General features: G+C 52.6%; 7 protein-coding genes and 1 non-coding gene across 8 annotated transcripts; 3 read left to right on the forward strand and 5 right to left on the reverse strand.

The window, feature by feature from the left end:
• Positions 1 to 88: 88 nt before the first annotated feature.
• Positions 89 to 402, reverse strand: SEPMUDRAFT_114491 (uncharacterized protein; the record flags this gene model as incomplete). The annotated part of the gene is made up of 2 exons (XM_016901093.1): positions 89 to 206; positions 371 to 402. 2 exons carry the CDS (start codon positions 400 to 402, stop codon positions 89 to 91), a joined length of 150 nt encoding a protein of 49 aa, XP_016763513.1.
• SEPMUDRAFT_t16 lies at positions 156 to 275 on the reverse strand. Its single transcript has one exon. It is a non-coding gene; the product is annotated as a tRNA-Met (tRNA).
• A 125-nt stretch (positions 403 to 527) lies between the features above and the next one.
• SEPMUDRAFT_36758 (NMT1-domain-containing protein) lies at positions 528 to 1,469 on the reverse strand (the record flags this gene model as incomplete). Its single annotated transcript, XM_016908647.1, has 1 exon — positions 528 to 1,469. The coding sequence occupies one exon, from the start codon at positions 1,467 to 1,469 to the stop codon at positions 528 to 530; it is 942 nt and encodes a 313-aa protein (XP_016763514.1).
• Positions 1,470 to 1,959: 490 nt separating this feature from the next.
• SEPMUDRAFT_60166 (uncharacterized protein) lies at positions 1,960 to 3,768 on the forward strand. Its single transcript, XM_016909516.1, has 3 exons — positions 1,960 to 2,130; positions 2,204 to 3,075; positions 3,164 to 3,768. Exons 2-3 carry the CDS (start codon positions 2,308 to 2,310, stop codon positions 3,674 to 3,676), a joined length of 1,281 nt encoding a protein of 426 aa, XP_016763515.1. The 5' UTR covers positions 1,960 to 2,130; positions 2,204 to 2,307; the 3' UTR covers positions 3,677 to 3,768.
• Positions 3,769 to 3,948: 180 nt separating this feature from the next.
• SEPMUDRAFT_147295 (Orotidine 5'-phosphate decarboxylase) lies at positions 3,949 to 6,011 on the reverse strand. Its single transcript, XM_016904205.1, has one exon. It carries the CDS (start codon positions 5,396 to 5,398, stop codon positions 4,232 to 4,234), a length of 1,167 nt encoding a protein of 388 aa, XP_016763516.1. The 5' UTR covers positions 5,399 to 6,011; the 3' UTR covers positions 3,949 to 4,231.
• Positions 6,012 to 6,926: 915 nt separating this feature from the next.
• On the reverse strand, positions 6,927 to 9,867 carry SEPMUDRAFT_147296 (iron transport multicopper oxidase FET3 precursor). Its single transcript, XM_016904206.1, has 5 exons — positions 9,277 to 9,867; positions 9,092 to 9,212; positions 7,839 to 9,029; positions 7,458 to 7,774; positions 6,927 to 7,329 (listed from the first exon to the last, which is right to left on the reverse strand). The coding sequence occupies exons 1-5, from the start codon at positions 9,372 to 9,374 to the stop codon at positions 7,248 to 7,250; spliced, it is 1,809 nt and encodes a 602-aa protein (XP_016763517.1). The 5' UTR covers positions 9,375 to 9,867; the 3' UTR covers positions 6,927 to 7,247.
• Positions 9,868 to 10,592: 725 nt separating this feature from the next.
• Positions 10,593 to 12,082, forward strand: SEPMUDRAFT_147297 (iron permease FTR1). Its single transcript, XM_016904207.1, has 3 exons — positions 10,593 to 10,680; positions 10,748 to 11,324; positions 11,382 to 12,082. The coding sequence occupies exons 1-3, from the start codon at positions 10,656 to 10,658 to the stop codon at positions 11,884 to 11,886; spliced, it is 1,107 nt and encodes a 368-aa protein (XP_016763518.1). The 5' UTR covers positions 10,593 to 10,655; the 3' UTR covers positions 11,887 to 12,082.
• A 190-nt stretch (positions 12,083 to 12,272) lies between these two features.
• Positions 12,273 to 14,206, forward strand: SEPMUDRAFT_147298 (uncharacterized protein). The gene has a single exon (XM_016904208.1). It carries the CDS (start codon positions 12,339 to 12,341, stop codon positions 13,788 to 13,790), a length of 1,452 nt encoding a protein of 483 aa, XP_016763519.1. The 5' UTR covers positions 12,273 to 12,338; the 3' UTR covers positions 13,791 to 14,206.
• Positions 14,207 to 14,221: the final 15 nt, after the last annotated feature.

Here is a 14,221-nt window from a genome sequence, read left to right on the forward strand (position 1 = left end):
AAAGAAAATTAAAAAGTACCAGGTAGGAAAAGAAACACCAACAGAAAAATCAAAAAGAGAAGGTAATTGAATGGAGGCTTTTCGCCACCTAATGGTTATTGAGGACATTCGAGATTGGATAGCTGTGAAGACTATCCAGTGCGTATGTGCTGATTTGCTCGCACTGAGAATCGAACTCAGATTTTAGGATGCCTTCGTAGAAGAATCTGCAATTGAGATTGCAGTCATACTGACTAAGTATGAGACCTACGTCCTAACCGTTAGACGATGCAAGCTTTGTGATTGCTTGTGATTGGATGAGGAGACGTGCGGGGAAATGAAATATATTGGTTACTGCAGTTGGGGTGGGGTTCGGCTGGACTCTACATACTGTGATAGCACATTCTTGCAGGCCATGGCCATGGGGATGATATGTTTTATCATTATGATTAGCAATAGAATGATGAAGTGTTTGTGTAATTGTAAGGGACAGAGACAGAGATGAATGCAAGTATCGTGAGATGAAAGGGTCGCATTTCTTTTTTCCTTTATGTAGCAAACTCATTAGTAGCCACATCTTCGACATTCACAGGCAAAGGGCCGGTCAGCAATCCCTTATTTTCCAGCCATGACAGCCACGTCTTCCAATTCGACAGCTCCATGAATCCCGGCGGATGACCATCTGTATAATATTCATTGATGCTCGCCTGGCTCTTTTGCAGAAACTCTCGCGATCGAGGCGGGCTGACGACGGTATGCAGCACATCGACCGCATCATCCGTGTGCTGCATCGCATACTCATAGCCTTCTCTCGTAGCAGCCACGAACGCCTTCAAGGTCGCGTCGGAAGGACTCCTTCCGGCATTACGCGCAATGACCGGAGAGTACCCATACGGGATCCCGTAGTCGGCAAGTTTGAAGTATTGGATCTGGACACTACTACTATTACTACTACTTTCCATCTCATCAGCTTCTACTCCTTCCCAGGGCAGGAAAATCCATGTAGCGTCTATGCGACCGGCTTTGACCGCTTCAAACATGCTGAGTTTGCCTTCGGAGCGTTCAATTTGGAGGCCATCGGGAGGAAGAGAAGAACCTCCGTCGTGGGCTACCATGGCTGCAATGATGTTGTCCTCGTAGCGAGCGTTGTAGCTGCCATATCTCTTGCCCTGGCCCAGCTCACGTATGCGAGACATATTCCTGCCAGCGATGGCGGAAGCATCTCGTTGTAGGATGGCGTAGATGGCCTGCAACCTCATTTTGCCGCTCTCATTGTAGGCGATGCACGACTCTGAAGGGCAGATGGCGAGGTCGACCTCACCGGCTTCGAGTCTCTTTGCGGGTGTCTGGCTGTACTCGGCATCTGGTGGCAGAAGCTCGACATCGAGACTGTGCTTTGCGTAAATGCCCCTTTCTTGCGCGAGGTATAGTCCACTGTGGATCGTATTCGGCGTCCAATCGAGCGCAACCCGGAGTTTTGTTGGTGCCATTGTTCCACTCGAAGCTAGAGGCGTGGATAGTCTAGCTGTATAGTGCCTCCTTGCTGCTACATGAACTTCCGTTCAGATACGATCAACCACATGGACGGATCTGATGAAGCTTCAGCTACATAATGTGATAAGCATATTCCCGTCTCGGCCAACCAGACATACGTAGATCTATAGAGTCCATGCGGTGCGGTATATGCTGTGGCGCTGCGTTGACGTTTGTGAAGAAGCATCATCAAGCATGGTGGCGCTCCGGCTGCGGCACTTCTCGAAGATCTTGTTTCCTGTCCCGCTCTGCAACCTTCAACCTTCAACCTCTCGCCCTTGTTTCAGCTCGTGATGCACCTGACCTAACTGACATCAGCAAGGCACACACCACCACCACCACCAGACTAGGAGATACCAGTTGCACCAGAATGCTTACGTACCCCGACGTGTGCTCCAGAGAGTCATGGACTGCATCACCCCGAAGCGGAAGCCTGAATGAGATTATTGTTTGGCAAATACGAGATGCTATGGCGAATGTCACATTATGTTGATGCGGCTTGACCACGACCGCGTAGATCTACTGCAGACTACACGCGCTGGCGACAAACTCAGCTGAAGAACGCGGCATCCGGTCCAGCGCGGATGACTACAAGCGGCGAAGATCTGCTGCTATGTTGTATGTGGATTCCAATTGTGCAAACATGGAGAGAGCCACGGGAGTACGAAGCTGAAGATGTCCCCGGGCCCAGCACACAGATGGGATGCGCCTGTCAAGAAGCACCAGATGGTGTCTCTCCTCACAAAGGATTCCCCTGTGCTCCACGGATAGAGGAAAGAGTTCAATGAGCACACGATGCTCAAACAGACTCCAAACAAAATGTCTGGACGGTCCCGCATGGGGCATACTATTGAACGTGTGGCTTTGGCACCGAGTCACAGCCGCAGAAGCCTTCTAGGAGGTAGGACCGGACACCCTAATAATAACAATATCATTACGCTCGTCGGAGGTAGGCGGCGCATATCTACAAAACCTGGCAACAACCCCAGTGAGGCTCTTGGTATTGCTTTGCGTAAAGTATCTGTAGATCGTCTCTCATTTTTCCCATTCGTTTTTCCCGCCATCCCATCTGTAACTCACATGATGGCAAAATACAGTCTTCCCTTCCTCAGCATCCTGCTCTTCGTCACGAGCTTATGCTCCGCTATCAAGCTTCCCGCCGATGCCGATGCGCTCGCCAAACGCACATCGAAACTCCCCGACTATGCGAAGAGAAACCTGAACACCATTCGCAAAATCTACAACTTGACCGTCTATCCAAACAATGTCCCCATTGTGAACAAAGGTGCCTCGGCGGTTCCCCCTGGACTCTTCAACGTCAATGCCACAGGACGTGTCTCTCCCGTGGGCAACTTCACCGGCTTTGACGATTCCATCGAGTACTTCTTCTCACTCGCTCCCACCCCTCAATCCGAAGCGGGTCTCGGGTTCTACGAGGCGGATGTGCTAGAGTTTACCTCTGGCTGTCCCGAAGTGGCTGCATCGTTGGTGTATCTGCGCACAGGACATGTCTCCGACAATGGTACTTTGGACAAGACCAAGCCCACGACAACGTTGTCTCAGGTATGTCATTTTTTTTCTTCTGATCATCCATCATCTATCATCATGGACATGTAACTGACATTTTTTTCTTTTTTCCTTTTTTCCCTAGATCGCCTTCTGGCGCTTCGACAAAGAGGGCAAAGTCCTCAAATACCACGCCTGGATCCCCAACCTGCAAGCCTGGACCAAAGCCGCCACAGGAGTCGACCTCAGCAACGCAGTAATCGGCAAACTCTACACCGCCTCTCTCTGCCCCACCATCCAAAAGCGCTGCACAGGAGCCAACAAGCAATTCTCCAGCGAAGCCGACTGCGCGCTACAACTCGAGAAGAAGCCGTTTGGATCCTTTGACGAAGCCTGGGGAGATAATATCGTGTGTCGAACAATTCATTTGATTTTGACCAAAGTCCGCCCGCAAGTGCATTGTCCTCATGTGGGACCTCATGGAGGCAGTCCACCGGATAATTACAAGTGTGTGGATATTGATTATAGCAAAGAGTATTTCGATGATGGACTCTTGTTTGATGCGCCCGAGGGCGATGTGTTTACGTGTGGAGGACCGTTGTTGTCGAATGAGGCTCAGGAGGCTGCGGAGGATCCGACTAAGATGGGGAGGATGTAAGAGGATGTAGAATTGTACAGAAAGGTGAATGGGAATCAAGGTCGTTTGATACAAATATATGTGTAGACAGACAGACAGAGGAAAGAAGAGACTGCAATATCAGAAAAAAAAAGAATGAAAAACATATAAGAATTCGTGAGAGTGTCATCAACATTTGAACGTCTTCGTAGCATCATCATTCTTATCATTCTTAAACATATACGAGGACAACGAATGTATGGCACACATCCAAAGTCACTTCGTACGTATATGTACTTACATACCCTTCTGATGTGATAATAAACTCGCTCCGAAACCCACCCACCCACACACTATGCTTGTCCTATAGCCAAATTTGTGCTACTTCCTTCTTTCTCTCGTTCGAACAAACAGCAAACGCCTTGCTAGATCGTCCAGATGATTCCTCCCTTCCCATCCTCCATATCTCCCTCCTTCCATCCATGCAACATACACACACAGACAAAATTCCGTTTTTCACGTAAAAGAAATCGTTGAAACGGGCTCTGCCGTAATATCCGGGTCCTCCTTGAAAGCAAGCGAAAGGGTAAGACACGATCAACGTCTCTGCGCACGGAGAGACTTTACTCGCTGCTTGTACGCCTCCCACCCTTGCCGTCTGTACTCGACTGCAAGTTTCATTCGCTCTCCCGGAGGTGCAGCAATGATACCACGTCCGACGATGATCACGTCCGCCCCTCCTTGGCCAATCACCTTGTCCGGAGTGTTGTATTGCTGTCCCTTCCCATCACCTCCCGCTTGAAGTTGCACTCCGGGAGTCATGGTGATGAAGTTGTCCTCGGGTGCTTGATTGAGCGACTGCTGAGCAATGAAGCCCATGACAAAGTCCTTGTTCTCTCGTGCGTGTTTCAAACAATCTGCCGTATACTCGGGGGTGAAGTAATTGTTCGCACTGCTCATTTGCGCCAACAGCAGCAGTGAGCGGAAGAACGGCGGCGGGCCCAGCTGGTTCAGAGCTTCTGGATCGTCTCCTTCGTCACTGGACTCGGTCGATGAGACACGTGAGATAGAAGGGCGAATGTGCGGTTGCGGGCTGATAGCTTCGGACTTCATGCTAATGGTAGTGCTAACAGAAACCACAGACTGCTTGCGCATTCTGTCATACGAGTCCTCTTCTTCATACTCGTCGGCCGAGTGCACGCCGTTCACATCATGACCATCATCGGAATCGTCGGCGCTGTCAAAGTCGTCCTCGGGAGGCACTCGGGGTGAAGCTCTAATGTCAGTGGAGACAGAAGTGTTGTGCGAATTGATGGCTTTCTGTGCAGCTTCCGCCAGCGCTGGGATGATGGCAGGGCCCGAGTGTATGCTGGCGTTCACGATGGGGGCCCAGCGGACAATGCACAGTGGTCCGCCCGAGTACTGCAGCTGCACCGTGTTCCCAATGTCGAAGAACTTCCTGTCCTCAAAGACGAGAAACTTCTTCCGCCGTGCGATTTCGTTCAGGCCGCGGATGGTCTTCTCGCCAAAGTCGCTGACAATGTCGGCGTGGGTCTTGAGGATGCAAATGTGGTCGCCCACCTCTTCTGCCACGCGCAGCAGCTCGTTGGTGGTGGTGACATCGGCAGACACGCACAGGTTGGTCCGCTTGATGTGCATGAGGCGGAATAAGTACGTGGCGAGCGGCGTATTATTGCTGTTGCCGCTGCTGCCGCTGGGCTGCTCCGACCGCTCGGCGTACGTTTGCGCCAGCGTTGGGTGCATCTTGTTCTTGTCCTTGTTCTGCAGCTTCTTCTACCTTTTCCTCTTCTTCTTCTTGTTCTTCTTGTTCTTCTTCTCTTTCTTCCTCACTGCTTCTCCCTCTTTCTTTTCCTTTTCTTCTTCTTCTTCCTTCCTGTCTTCCTTCGTCCTTCTGTCCGTCTTCCTTCCAGCTTCCTGCTGTGCTGCCCGCCTGGCTCTCTAGCTCCGGCTCTGCCGCTTCCTTTTCCTTTCCCCAGGTATGCCTCTTCTGCTCGCGATGAGGCGAGGGCAAGGCTGTCTCTCTTCCTCTCCCACTTCTCTGCAGGTGCGCAAGACCACACACAGATGATGTGGAAACTTTCAAGCCCAGTCGCAACGAAGAGCCTTCCCCGTTCCTTGTTGCGAATGTTGTAGAAGGTCTGGACTCCTTGGCCTCGTATAACAGCAGCACTCTTGACCTCGTACCACTCACACACAGTAGCAGACTGTAGACAGCAGCAGAAATTGAATCGGCCCCAGATCTTCCTTCCAGCAGGCCCGCTCCTGCAAATCTACCTCTAGCCAGCCAGGGTCTAGAACTAGGTGATCCTATACTAGTAGAGAACGACCTTTTTTTACTGGATGCGATGCGATTCTGTCACGGTGCTCATCATTCTTCCAGCAGTGGTCAGACATGGCTGATATATAGATATATATAATTATTTCGTCTACCTCAGGCACCAACCGGACCCGTATTTGCGTACACTCCCTGCGCCCTGGTGACCCTCTCGTTCTTGCCTCGTTCGAAACTTCTTCTGGCCTCTTCTTGCCTTCTCTTGACCGACCTCACCGAACGGCCCAGCCCCAGTCCCGCCCAGCCCCACTTCGGCTGTCCCCGCCATCACCTTTGGCTTTTTTGGGAAACCCTGCCCCACACTGCTGCTGGGCCTCTGCACTGTCTGCAGGGCGGACTATTGAGCGGTCGCGGCGCGACGGCAATGCACGCACGTTTAATTGCCATTCAGCCAATCACACCCTCTGGTCTGACTTCGGAACATTGCTGGACCGCCCACTGCCTCAGACAAGAGGCTTCCATTCTAGCCCCGCCGTCCATTCTGTCCCGTCCCGTCTCATTCATCATCAGAGACATCTGCTGCTGCTGTCCCTCCCTTTGTTGCATCTATCCGTTCCGTTGGTGTTGTTGTTAGCGTTGGTATTGTTGTTGTTGTACAACGACAAGTCAGTTTGTCGTACGGGGTCGAGAATTGGGGATATACCTTCAGCAGAAAAGCGGGGTGTTTTTTACTCCGGTGTGAATTGACCGACGTCCACGATACCTATTGTATCCGAATAGTGTCATCATCCAGCCCAATCATTGGACAGCAATGATAAATGTAAACCCACCACCTTACTGTACTACCTGACCTGGCTCTTTTTTGCACATAGCATGTCGTGCGGGCGTAGCTACGTGTACCTACGGAATATTACGTTATCTACCTATCTAGTACCTCCTAGTATGTACCCAGCAAGTTGGCGTCGTACACTGCGCTGCAAGACTACCTAATCGCATTGGCGTCATACTCTTACCCAAGTGATGCTTTGGTCTGCTGTATCGGGTAGGGGGTTTCGTCTCAAGTAGAATCTGGTACTACCAACCTGTTACAACCTCAGGCAAAACACTAGATCGATCTTGGAACCCTCCCCGTCTCACCTGGCATGCATGCCCCCCCCTCCTGAAAACGGAAAACATTGACCCAGTCGAAAAATTTAAAAGCTTCTCATATTTCACATCGCTATCGCCACATTCGTAGCAATAAATATTGTTCATCCCCGATGGGGGATGTGAGTTCGTATCTCTCGTACTCTAGACAACTTCTCGTCACATGCTCTTGACTCATGTCGTGCCACTACCTGCCCTGGCAACAAAGGCGCGGGTGTGCGCCATCTCTGTCGCTGAGAGCGGTGCGGCTCCATACCTGTGTTGCAACACTGGTCAGCCAGCCGTTCATCCCATCTGTAGTGTACGCTGCGATCGACTCCACGCTACTGCAAAGAAGATCGCAGCGAGGAGCTCTGGCATGATGGAAGAGTGGGGGCAACTTACCAGGCAATCACCGCCATTCCGAGGACCGCTGCTATGCAACTGAACACAAGGGCGACAATGCCGCGCGCTGTGAAGCCTGCTGGCAAGGGTGCGATGCTTAGATTCTGACCTGTGAGGTCGAGCACGTCCTTGGTATTGGCTGCGGCGTTTCCGGCTGTGGGCGTTGGACTGGCTGCTGCTGCGCATGCCGCGTAGTGGTCTGGTGGAATCGTGAGCGTCTTCTGCAGCTCAAGGGGAGCTTCAACCATGGTGGCAACAAGTCCACTGGCTAAATGCCACTCAAGGTGACAGTGGAAGAGCCAGATGCCCGGGTTGTCCTATTCACAACACACGTTAGTCAAACCCCCCGCATCACAAACACACCGAGGAGCGGATACTCACAGCTCGGAACCTGATGACAAAGTTACCGTTGGGCCTAACCCAGAACGTATCACGTCGCATCGGACGTGAAGGAAACGCTGTGTGGTTGTTCGAATCGTAGTTGCCCCATTCATCTGGACTTCGGTAGACGACCTGGAAGTTGTGGCCGTGCAAGTGGAACGGATGTTTGCCAGGGTCGAGGTTGTTCAGGATAATCTCGATCACATCGTTCTTGTTGAGGACGAATGAATTCGTGTCGCGCCCATACACAGTGGCATTGTTCGCGTACTCTCCCGTGGTCAGAGCACTGTACAGTGTTGGTACCTTGGGGCGAACATAGGTAATATCATTGAACCATGCGTAGTTTGCACCGTCGCCGAGGTTGTTCATCGACAGGTCCAGGTTGAATGAGTAGTCGACAGCGTCCAGGATCTCCATTTGGTCCTGGGGAACGAGGTCGAAGTCATCGAACTGCGCATCAAAACTGTCAAGCAAGGCAGGCTCCGGCTTGTCCTTGGAATCATCATACACCAACCAACCAGTAACGTTAGTTCTGAGATCTCCAGGAATCGCATCGAACAGATCTGTGTCCATGGATCCGACCACAGCGAAGTTGCCAGCAGTGGTATCGTTCTTGGTGGTGACAAGGAAGCCATAGCGCTGTGCTGCTGTGACGTAGATCATCTCCGCGTCGGCAGGCTCAGTGTACACGCCATCGACCTCGATGATTCTCATGGTGTGGCCTTCAATCCAGAAATACTGACTAGCGAACGCGCCAACATTGCTGAGACGGAAGAAGTACGTCTTGCCGGGTTCGACGGCGATGGTCAAGTTTTGCGTATCGTTCATCAGAGCTGCTTTTGGCACCGGCTCCGCGCCAGTGGGATTGGCCACACTGATGAACCAGTCCAGAAGACCGGGCATCTGATCATGATACCAGTCCGAGAGGGTGAGACCAATTTCTTCGTCGTATTGGCCAAGGTATGGATTCTCGGGGTCGTTCACAACGAACTGACCGCGCAGACCATCGGGATACTGTCCTCGGCTGTGAGAGTGATACCAATATGTGCCGGGCTGGTCGATAGTGAAATTGTAGGTGAATGTGGATCCTGGTGGCACGTCGCATTGAGTCACGCCCACAGGCCCGTCCATCTCGTTCGTGCCATTCTGAAATAAGCCGTGAAAGTGAAGACTAGTGCTTTGGTTCCCGAGCTACAAGCACACATGAAATCGTCAGCCAGTGTATCAGAGAAAAGACATAGGATCCTAGGCACCTGGTTGTTAACGTTGACTACGACACGGTCGCCCTTCGTGATGTTGATGGCTGGAATTGGCCATTCTCCGTTGATGCCAATGACAGGTCTGTTGTGCATGCCATCAGGATTGCGCATCACCCTAAGTCGCGGTCACAATGTGAGCATGCACGTTCTTGCCACTTCAATACAACAAGGCCGCCTACCAAGTGATGTTCCAGTCGAATGTGCGTGTCACTTGAGCGAGGCAACGGCCAGCGAGCGAGCTCAGCAGGCAGCTCGCAAGCACCTTCGTGGAGACCATGTTGTGGAGGGTCGAGCATACAATATGAGGCCTGGACGAAGACTGTGTGCTGATGGCCTCGGTGCACTCAGCGTATCTGATGCTCCTTCACGACGAAATATCGAAGATTAGATCAGATCGATAAAGAAGGATTGCGCCCATCAGTCGAATACCAACTGACTGCCGAAAGTCGGAGGGAAAATGCCCGGGTGTGGTAGCGGACTAGCAGCTAAGGCCTGAAGCCGGGCAGGATCTGATAAGCGGCGCGATGATGCCTAGATGCGTCCCGCGCTCGCGTGAAGGTGAGGATCGCACGCCGCACGCGAGCTCGTACTGGCCAGGCCAGGTGCGTCCGGTACAGTAAGGTAAGGTATCAGACGGGGCAGCGGGCGGATAATGTCGTCCGATTCGCACGCGGTCAAGAATGATGTGCGCACCTCAGTCCTAGGAGGTATCTTTGCTGGCAGTGTGTCAGTGTCACGGGGGCGGGACGCTGATCCTCGGTCGCTCTTTCTTCGTTGCAGCAGCCAGCAGAAGCTTCACGATCTCTCTTTCTCGCTCTCACTGGTGCATGGTACTCCCTCTAGGGTGCCATGGGCTGCATGGGGTCGCGTATCGGGCGCAGCGTGGCAGCGTGGGTAGCGAGAACGCGCCAATGGCAGATCGCCGTGGCTTTTAAGCTTTTGCTGCAGGATTGGCAGAGCTTCGAGGGGACGGGGACGCGCCGTTATCAGATTTGCAATCTAGGCTCACGGCCATTCGCAGCCACACGCGACATCCGAGGCACCTGACCATCACCGACCGCATTGTAGGTGCTGGTGTGGTCGGTGGAAGGGGCAGCTCGCAGCCAGTCTGTCAGTGGTTAGCTTATTATGAAGATTATCATTATCAACAATCGTACCGGGAGGTGAGCCTGGCCGGGGCAGGAGCGAGCCCTAATTGGGCAGGATCGACCACCACGCGGGAGTGGTGGTGAGAGGCGGCAGATCATCGGCTGTCCAGTACAGCAGTTGTGATGGCCGTGGCAGTTGGCAGAGTTCCAACTTCCCTGCAGAGGCATCCCGCCCGCACATCGATGCTCACATAACATGCTCTAGGTCAGGAAGGTACGAAGGTAAGCTACTACCTGACCCTTCCACACACCAACAGCTTGCGGGGGGCATAGTGTCCGAGATCGCTCGCCTGCACCGTTTTCAATATCCTCCGCTTGTTGGCTGATCCTTCCTCCCACCGGGAATCCTCACAATCTCTGTTCTTTATCAGATCATCTCAAGCAGCATCGCAAGTGCCAAATACTGCAAGATGGTTCAAGTATTCGCAGTCCCAGGTAGGACCACAGAACCATGCCATTCATGGCAATGAACAGACGACTCAGAACGCTAACCTAACGCCAGTCTTCTTCATCTGCTTCAGGGAGTGCTTAGAATGCACCATCATCGTGTCCATTTTGCTAGCATTCCTCAAGCAGAGCATTGGAGGTGCAGGAAGTGACCGAGCCGTATACAAGAAATTGACGCGACAAATATGGTTCGGGATAGGTTCTGGTCTGCTCATCGTACTGATCATCGGAGGCGCCTTCATTGGCACCTTTTATGGCCTGGGCAGTGACCTTTTGGGCAAGACTGAAGACATCTGGGAGGGTGTCTTTGGCCTCATTGCGTCGCTCATCATCTCCATCATGGGAATCGGTCTGCTGCGCGTGTCCAAGCTCCAGAGCAAGTGGAGAGTCAAGATTGCGCAGGCTCTCGAGAAAAAGCACAGCAATGAGGGAGTCGGCATGCGAACGCGTTTCAAGACTTGGTGCGAGAAGTACGCCATGTTCCTGCTGCCATTCGTCACCGTCTTACGTGAGGGTCTCGAGGCTGTGGTCTTTATCGGCGGTGTAGGCCTCGGCCTTCCAGCAACATCGTTCCCTCTCGCGGTGATCTGTGGTCTTGCCGTCGGCTGCACAATCGGGTACCTGATCTACAAGTAAGTAACATCAGCTGGGAGACAGCGCGAGTGCATGCCGCTGATGTTATCATATAGGGTTGGCAATACCACCAAGCTGCAAGTGTTCCTGATCATTTCGACCTGCTTCCTGTACCTTGTGGCTGCGGGTCTCTTCTCAAAGGCCGTATGGTACTTTGAGAATCATGCTTGGTCCCAGTTGACTGGCGGCGATGCCTCTGAGACTGGCTCTGGGCCAGGCTCATACGACATTCGCCAGTCCGTTTGGCATGTAAACTGCTGCAATCCGGAGCTGAATGGCGGTGGCGGTTGGGGCATCTTCAATGCCATCCTTGGCTGGACGAACTCGGCAACCTATGGCTCGGTCATCTCGTACAATCTGTACTGGCTCGCCGTCATTGTTTCGTTCCTGACACTCGGATTTTACGAGAAGCGTGGACATTGGCCCTTTATGAAAGCCACAGAGCGCGGCAACAGCAGCAATGGTTTTGAAAGTGACCAGACAAGCGAAGACAGAGGTTTTGGAGACAAGGAGACTGCAACTGTGATGACCAAGTCTCAAGGCGATGAGCATTCAGCGTGATAGAATTCCCCTCAGGTAGTAACCAATTGCACGCACCAATGCCGTGGATGAGTAGATAAAGGGAGGAAGAGAGCGCAGTGGACACGACCTTAAATAAGAATGGAATGAGTGAGCACTCACGAGTGTCGGACCGTGAGTATATGAGCAAGTATGCGTGGATATGTGGTTTGCAAGGAGAGAGCTTAAAACACGTCGGGCAAGGTAGTTCTACGGCTTGAGTAAAGGCTCAACACGTCGTCTCTGATTGGCTGGCCTGTTCCCCGCGCGATCTCTGTAATAAGGTACCAAGGCATCACATCTCTTGCACTTTCTTCTCCCACCAGCCACCAGTCACCATTCATTGCACTCTGCTCCGCTACTACACCACCACGATGTTCTGGCCGTACCCTTGAGCAGTCGGACGAGCACCTCTCAGCAGGTCCCGGAACAGAACACTCCCTTCTATCCCCGCCATGGCGCAGTACGGTATGCCCACTCTATCGCCTCTTGCTCATCGAGCCGCCGGTCGAACTGCACCAGCACCAGCGAAAGCGAAGAAACCTGCACCGCTTCCAGCATCAACAGGAAAACAGGAGGCGCGCAGCTCTACAGGCCGAGCAGACACAACAGATACAGTGGATACGTCGGTCGTGTCGACTAGCATCCAGCGTCTTCCTCTCGGGGAGAACACTCTGGACCAGATGGACCCAAGCCCCTCTCGTCCTCTCAGCCACGACGCTGATGGTATTATTGCCATCGACGCACAAGGCGACTTGGTACTACACGTCGAGCATCAGACTGCTCTCGCCAAGCTGGCGCAGAAGTACAGGGTGCATAGTGCCACATTGAAATCACACTCTAGGTACTTTGCAAGCCTACTGGACGGACGCTTCGGCGAAAGCGCAAAGATCGAGGCGCAGCATACCGTTCTCCGACAGCGCTACGGCAGCCTCTCCCAAACGCCTTCGTCTGAGCTGCCGTTAATACGCATCGAGGACATTGGCCGCACTTCTACCATCAAATCGATTGAGGCCTTGTGCACCGATTTTTTCATGATTCTTCACGGGAAAGATACGATAGCATCGCCCCCAGTCGTGAACCTGGCCAACATCGCTATCGTTGCAGATCGCTTCGATGCCCTTGAGGCACTGCGAAGCTACGTCGCGCGGAAAAGACTGATCAGAGCGATTGATGGCAAGACGAGTCAGAAAGCCGAAATGGGTCTTACGGAAGAGCGCGTTCGTATGCGGCTCTTGGTGGCTGTATTACTTGACATCGCCCCGTGGCTGGACAGGTACTCTGCCCGCCTAATCACCAAAGGATGGGTTGGAAGAGAAGCCGATGAAGCTGATGCAATGTGGTGGACCCTCCCACGAAACCTTGAGGAAGAGCTTATGTCGCGGCGGGAGTATATCCTGGATATGCTGCAAGCATCGACCGGGCAAATCGTTGCGCTATACAACTCGCGTGAACGGCAATGTAGACTTGGATACGACTCGAGTGCAGCGTGTGATAGCTTCCAATTGGGCGAAGCCATCAAATTCCTATCTCGAAGTGGTATTCTTCAAGTTAAGGGCATGCTTTTCGATGCCGGAGCGGCCGCGGGTGCCTATGAAGGTGATATATTTACTCTTATCGACTCTCTGCGACAAGCTCCCGAGTACCAGATTGACCGTAATCACACTCACTGCGGAATCAGAGGACGCTTGATATCCATGCTAGACATGGTTTTGGATGCACTCCACCACATCGGTATTTGTGCCGAATGTTGGATTACGAGCCGCCAAGATCATGCGTGGGCCGACAGCAAGCCAGCCCTACATTGGCAGAGCCAGTCATATCGATCACGAGGTCTGGCGCACAAGGACCTTCATGCGCAAGTGAAAGCGATGTTTACTGCCACGAATAGAGATTGGAGCCGATGAGATCGAGTCTTCTTTTTGTTCCTAGCAGGTAGCCCCGCGATCTGTTGTGCACCAAGACTACCGTGGTCCCCAATGCCCATTGCGGGAGTCTGTGCTATCACGTGCGTCGGCGCAGCCCTTGCTCAGCCTACTACCAGCTCTGCATCTGACTTCCAGATACGACGGTCATTCATGGATGCTTGACTACCTGACAGAATGACTGTCCACCTGTTGGCGGCGTATTTGCATTGCCTAATGTCAGCCGAGCCTCCAAAGCACTGCCTTCGAGCCTAGAGACAGACCATGAGAACTCTCATATGTATGTATGCGCATCAGGTATGCGCTCCTCGTAAGTCAGATCAAGCTTACCTACCTTACCTACCTGTACCTTACCTTAGGTTCAATTGCTATCAACAGCTACGGCACCTTACTATTACTACCCGACTTACTCC

The sequence above is a fragment of the Sphaerulina musiva genome, assembly GCF_000320565.1.
Source record: "Sphaerulina musiva SO2202 unplaced genomic scaffold SEPMUscaffold_2, whole genome shotgun sequence".
NCBI lineage: Eukaryota > Fungi > Ascomycota > Dothideomycetes > Mycosphaerellales > Mycosphaerellaceae > Sphaerulina > Sphaerulina musiva.